This window comes from Drosophila arizonae, chromosome X (genome assembly GCF_054131065.1).
Source record: "Drosophila arizonae isolate 15081-1271.41 chromosome X, UAZ_ARI_1.0, whole genome shotgun sequence".
In the NCBI taxonomy this organism is placed as follows: Eukaryota; Metazoa; Arthropoda; class Insecta; order Diptera; family Drosophilidae; genus Drosophila; species Drosophila arizonae.
In genome coordinates, this window is record NC_142927.1 from 32,737,183 (window position 1) to 32,744,418 (window position 7,236).

At 38.1% G+C, this 7,236-nt stretch overlaps 1 protein-coding gene across 1 annotated transcript; it reads left to right on the forward strand.

Annotated features, from left to right (window-relative positions):
- Positions 1–4,493: 4,493 nt before the first annotated feature.
- Positions 4,494–5,696, forward strand: LOC149268198 (uncharacterized; the record flags this gene model as incomplete). The annotated part of the gene is made up of 1 exon (XM_089473514.1): positions 4,494–5,696. A coding segment is annotated over one exon (549 nt), but the record flags the coding sequence as incomplete, so codon positions are not given.
- Between the last annotated feature and the right edge of the window lie 1,540 nt (positions 5,697–7,236).

Sequence of the window (7,236 nt, forward strand, 5' to 3'; positions counted from 1 at the left end):
AAGCGCATTGCCTCCCCCACAAAGTGTTACGGGACTGAGACAGTTTATTGGCCTCACGTCATACTTCGTAAATTTTTTCCAGGGTTTTCTCTCTTATGAAGCTCTTGTACTCGCTTACTTCTGGAAGTGGTGATATAGCCTGGGATTCAGAATTAGAAAAAATTAGAAAACGAATTGTGAATATCCTTACGAGTGAGCCAGTTCTGGTGATTTTTGACCCTCAATATCCAATCGAGCTACATAAGGATGCGAGCTCCTTGGGTTATGGCGCTATACTTTTGCACCGGATTAATAATCGACTTCACGTAGTGAAATATATTAGCAACAACAACCTCCGCTGCGGAGTCGAGATATCATTCTTACGAGTTGGGAGCCTTATCAGTTATTCAATCTGTTAAACATTTTCGGCACTATCTTCTTGGGCGCGAGTTTGTGGTCTATACTGAATGCAACTCTTTAAAGGCTTCGCGTACCAAAATAGACTTAAACCCTAGAGCTCAACGTTGGTGGTCTTATTTACAGTCCTTTAATTTTCGCATAGAGTACAGAGAGGGCAAACACATGGCTCATGTTGATTTTTTGTCTAGAAATCCACTTTCCTTTAAAGTCAACCAATGTAAAATCCCCGAAAATCGACTTAATTTGGCCGACGTTTTTAACGATTGGCTTTTAGCCGAGCAGCGACTCGACACAGATATAGCCGAGATAGTTGCAAAGTTGAGTTCAAATGAGCTATCAGAAGACTTAACCAAAACTTACGACGTGGGAAAAGGGCTGTTGTATCGCAAAATCCGAAAGGGTAGTAGAACACATTGTTTGCCAGTTGTACCACGCGCGTTTAAATGGTCTGTTATTGATCAAGTTTATGAATCAATCATGCATCTAGGATGGCAATAAGCACTAGATAAAGTTTACCAGCACTATTGGTTCGATAAAAAATATAAGTATGCTCGACAATTCCTGAACTATTGCATAACTTGCAGGTCATCAGGTCATCTTCTGGGAAAGTTCAAGCTGAGCTTCACTCCATCCCAAAAGTAAATATACCTTGGCATACCGTCCACATTGACATCATGAGTAAACTGAGCAGGAAAAGCGACCTGAAAGAGTATGTTATCATTCAGATCGATGCCTTTACAAAATTTGTTTATTTGGTACCATACCTTCAAACCAGATACGGAAAGTTGTGTAAAGACTATTAAATCTTCTGTTAGTCTATTTGGAGTCCCGAATCGCATTATAGCCGACCAGGCTAAATGTTTTTCTAGTTCTAGATGTTCGGAATTCTGTTCCTCACAAAAAATAAAGCTTCACCTAATCGCTACAGGAGTGAGCCGTGCGAACGGCCAGGTCGAGCGTGTATGGAGCACATTAAAACATTTGTTGACTGCGGTAGAATCAAGCCACCGATCCTGGCAAAATGCTCTCGGTGAGGTACAGCTCGCACTAAATTGTACAACTTGTCGTACAACTGAAGCAAGTCCGCTAAAGATGCTGATCGGGAAAGAGGCGCGACCCCTAGGATTATTTCCACCGTGTGAAACGGAGTGTGAGGTAGATTTGAAGGGTGTTTGAGCCCGGGCTGCTAGTAAAATGGATTCAATAGCCTGTTATGATAAGCTAAGGTTTGATAAGTGTAAGGCAACTGTCGTTAGACACAAAGTTAATGATTACGTCTTGCTTAAGGACGAAGAAAGAAACCAAATAAAGTTAGATCCTAAATTTAGGGGTCATTTTTGGTGGTATTAGTTCTGGATGGTGACAGATAATCGACTGTATAAGTATTGCCATGAAAATGTTCGAAAAATGCCAAATGGTTATGCTAGATGCATAAAGTAGAGCATAGCCAGGCAAAGAGTCCAGATGAGACTGAGAGTTATCCGTCAGGTTTGACGATGAGTTATCCGTCAGGTGTGACGATGAGTTATCCGTCTAAGAGAGACGATGTGGTATCCCTCAGGTGTGATGATAAGTTATTCGTCAGGTGTGACGATGTGTTATCCGCCTAAGAGAGGCGATGTTCTATCCGTCAGGTAAGACGATAAGCTTGAAATAACAGCAAAAATCATATAATGGTGGAAGACCAATGGTTGGTATGAATAAGGAATGATAGAAAGGATTGTTGTATCCGTCCTGGCAGGACAAAGTTTGTAGGATCGAGAATAACAGAGAATAATGTTAATGATAATATTAATAGATACCGAAATCTAAGAAAATACGAATGTAAAATCGAAGTGTAATAACTATTAATTGTAAAGAATAAAAATTAAATTAAATTAAAATAATAAAAATATCTTTAATTAAAATAATAATAATAATAACAGTAAGAAAATTCTAGTCGAGAGTGCTCGACTAGATACTACCCTGAACCCAACAAACAAAAATGCTCATTTAGTATGGCTGAAATTTCAATTTCGATGTATTTAAAAATATAAATAAAATATAAATATAACTCATTTAATAAAATATAAAAATATTTTGAAACAATTAAAAAAAATTAACATCAGTTGCATCGATCGGGATTCGAACCGCGACCTCTCGATCGAGCGTCATGCAGCTAACACACTAGGCCACCCCACTCCTGCTAGTGGCGCTGGCAAAACTCAAATAGATTCACTGCTGCTGCGCCATCTACCAAAACTAAATGAAACTAACAGCTGATGTGATTCAACGAATGTTTTTGTTGTAGCTGCTGCACGTGCGTTTGTTAATTGGCCAAATATTTGATTTTTTTTTATTAATTTTTGACTGAACGGAATTTAATGAAACTTTCAGCATATGATCTACATATTATATTGAATATTTGAAAAATTAAAAAAAAAAGAAAAATCATTCACAATTAGCTATAGTGGCATCTGATTTGAACTTGAATGTTTTTACTCGATAAAAACATAACGGGATGATTTATCGAATTTTAAAAGCAAACTCGACGTCCGCGCTGTATAAACGGTCATTTAAAAAAAAAATTCAAGTCTCTAGCTCTTATATCTTCGGAAATCGACGCGTTCAAACATACGGACAGACGGACAGACAGACAGACGGACAGGGCCAAATCGACTCAGCTCGTCGCCCTGATCAAGAATATATATACTTTGTGGGGTCTGCCACGCCTCCTTCTGCCTGTTACATACATTTCAACAAAACCATTATACCCTGATTTCCCATTGAAAATGGGTTCAGGGTATAAAAATGCCGCGTCCTAGAAGATCTAATCTTTCCCGACGGACCCATGATGCAATTAGGCAACGGAATATCGCGAGTCAATTATCTGACGAAGAACGAAAAATCGCCCGAGAAAGGCGCCGCGTTAGTACCCAGAAAAGAAGGGCCTTAATTCGTGCTTCTCAAAGAGAGGCAGCTCGTGAAACAGCAATAAGAAATGGTTCAAGGATTGATTTTCTATCGAGCAGCGTTTCGATATGATTGCACCATTGACTACAGCTTGAATCGTTTAGTTTGCATTGGTCCAATGGACGTTGTTTGCCAGCATTGTGGCGCATTGAAGTTTGCTGGTCAAACGCCCGGTTTGTGCTGCCTTAGTGGTAAAGTGACATTGCCATTAGTGGTCCCGCCACCAGAGCCATTGCGTTCCCTGCTTTATGGCGAAACACTAGAATCACGACATTTTCTAGCGAACACTCAAAAATACAATGCCTGTTTCCAAATGACTTTATTTGGGGCGGAAATTATTGGAGACGGATATAATCCGACATTTAAGGTAATCTACGTTAAAAATTTTATTTTCTATGATTGTAAAAAAAAAAAAAAGGAAAAATGTAGTTGGTTAGTTTTCTGTAAAAAGTGTTCGTAAATCTAACTATAACTATGGCTTTGAATTTAAAGATTCAAGGCCAGATTGGCCATCGCATTGGATCATTGCAACCTATTGAAGATGCACAGCACAAATTCTTGCAAATATACTTCATGGGCAATATGGAAGAACAACTTGACCGGCGTCAAGAAATCAACACAGCTATGAAAAGAGCAATTCTCCAAGATTTGCAGCAAATGCTTCACGAACATCATGCATTGGTCAAGCTGTTGAAGACTGCTTTAGAGCGCATGCCAAGAGATGACTAGAAAGTAGTAATCAGAGCAGATAAAAGACCAGCTGGGACACATGAACGCACACTTAATGCTCCAACAATCGATGAAGTGGCAATCCTGATTGTTGGTGAAAGCTTGGAAGCACGCGATATTGTGCTTACACGACGCAGTACTAGGCAACTACAAAGAATATCTGAAACGCACCGTTCATATGACGCTTTACAATACCCGCTGATGTTTTGGCAAGGAGACGATGGATATCACTTTAATATCAAAATGATTAATCCATTGAATGGTAAAATCAATCATTGTTTTCATTTTAACTTTATATACATTTCATTCTGTTTGCTTTTGGTACACACAAAAAAAGTTAATTTAGTAGAGAGTAGCTGTAAGAGTCGTAAACCTATTGGGGGTTCTAAAATATAATTTTTACTGTATTTGTTTCAGGTGAGGAAACTGCCAAGAAGGTTAGTTCGATGAATTATTACGCATATGGTTTGATGATTCGTGAAAATTCTGACAATTATTTGTTGCAATTTCGTCGACTGTTTCAACAATACTGCGTTGACATATACGTGAAAATCGAAACGGAGCGCCTGACTTTCATCCGTTTGAATCAAGCTAAATTGCGTTCGGAAGAGTATATTCATTTACGCGATGCAATAATCACAGAAGGAGATTCTGAAAATGTTGGCCGATTGACTATTTTACCAGCGGCATACACAGGTAGCCCGCGTCGTATGCATGAATATGCGCAAGATGCAATGACATATGTTCGTCATTATGGTCGGCCAGATCCACTCATTACATTTACATGTAATCCGAAATGGATGGAAATTATTCAATTGATGCTTCCCGGACAAACATCAAGTGATCGACACGACATCACCGCACGGGTTTTCAAGCAAAAAATTCGGTCACTAATAAATTACATTGTTAAGCAACACGTCTTTGGGATTACTAGATGCTGGATGTATGCAGTCGAATGGTGAATGAAAATCCGATTAATGAATTAATCAGAGTGTATCCCAACCTGAACAACATAGCTTTCAACAATTTTTTACCTAGAAATAATGGATAGGGCAATGCAACGTTTGCCGGGCCAGCTAGTGAATAAATAAAATAAAAGTAGCTATGAATAAATAAAATAGAATAAATAATAACGGACGGACGGACGGACGGACGGACAGACGGACAGGGCTATATCGACTCAGCTCGTCGTCCTGATCAAGAATATATATACTTTGTGGGGTCTGCCACGCCTCCTTCTGCCTGTTCCAATGCCTGGCTAGAATCCGTTAGTTTTCTTTGTTTTTTTCTTGTCGCGTTGCGTTCGTCGCGCTTGCGAGTTCAAAGAGAATAAATAAGAGAAATATTCTTAAGAGAAACCCTGAAGCGGTGTAATCAAGTAGGCATAAAATATGAATGTACCCACATACGTACGCGTACACATGGACATGCAAAATAAAGTAACATACGTGAGTAACACAAGTGAGCACTTGCAATCGGAAAAATGAGAAGAAAGTGGAATAAATGCCGATAAAATATTAAATAAATATTGAATAAAAGTATTATCTGACAAAGGTCAGACGGCCGATCAGATCTTAAACAAATGTTTATTACATAGAATTATCTGACAAATGTCAGAGGCGAAAGGTCGATTAAAATATTAAACATTTGTTTAATAAATTGAACTATCTGACAAAGATCAGAGGCGAAATGCCGGTTAAATATTAAACAAATGTTTAACAGATAGAATTATCTGACAAGAGTCAGAGGCGAAATGCCGATTAGATATTAAACAAATGTGTTCATGCACATGCATGAACATAGAAATATGATAAGTATGGGAGCATACCCTCTACGCACTTAACAGCTAGCATACATAAAATAGATAATATATGTGGCAAGTGTGAGCTGTCAGACTAGAATAAATATGACTCTGCCCCTTAGCGACAGGATTATGTAAGAGACGAACGCTGAGCCTTACAACCTCAGCGATAGGATAAGAATATGTAATAGACCAATACTGAGCCTTACACACTCAGTAATAGACGCACTAAATTTAAGGGTTGAAATTATGCATGAGTCTGGGTATATAAACCCAGGCTCAGAATAATAAAGATGAATACGCAACTAAACACCATCATAGTCAAGTGTTTTCGTTCAAATGTTTATTAAAGAGAATCTATATATATAAAAGAGAGTTGTGTAAAAGTGTCCACTTATAACTCGAGATCTGCTGGACCAATTTTCATGGTTTTTGATTTGTTGGATTTGTCTCCGCCACGAGTAGGTCAGCAGATCTTTAAAATACTGAAAAAATTTGACGAATACTTGAAAAACGCGTTTTTTTCCCTAAAGATTCAAATTTCCATTTATACTCAGTAGCCTTGACAACAGTGACAGTTTCGGTCCTATAGAAGTAAATAAACAAATGTAGTAAATCTTTCTACGGCACAGCCTCGAGCAGACCTGACTATTCAACAAAAAAAAAAAAAAGAAAAAAAGACTATTCAACAAAAAAAAAAAAAAAAAAAGCAAGTAAGAAAGCTCTAGTCGAGACTGCTCGACTACGAGATCCCCTGAACCCTTAGAGCAATAGATATTTCAATAATTTTTCGCGTCTTTCAGCTTACACAAGAAACACGCACACACACACACACAGGCACGTACGCACACACAGGCATACATACACACACACGCATACAGACACACACACACACACACGCATACATACACAAACGCATACACACACACATACACATACACACACACATACACAAACACATACACACACAAGCACCCACGCATAAACACGCATGGGCTGCAGTGTGCGCTTACTATGAGAACTTAATTGTTTAATAACTTTTTTTATGGACGTACGATCTTCATGAAACTTTCAGATTATAATTATAACATGGATATGCATGTAATTGCTAAAGCACAAGTCTCTAGTATTTGAAATACGCTTTTTACAAAAGTGAGGGTGAGGGGGTGAATTTAAGGGTGGGGGGTAAATTTTAACAAAAACCGAAATTGTATAAATTGCATGTAAGCATACATTAAAAATTTGGAGACTCTAGCAATAAAGGTGTAGAAGATATAATTTTATAACTGGTTTTCGATAAGGTTTTTTATCGATAAAAAATGATCGGGATGAGTTATCGAATTTTAATGATAAAC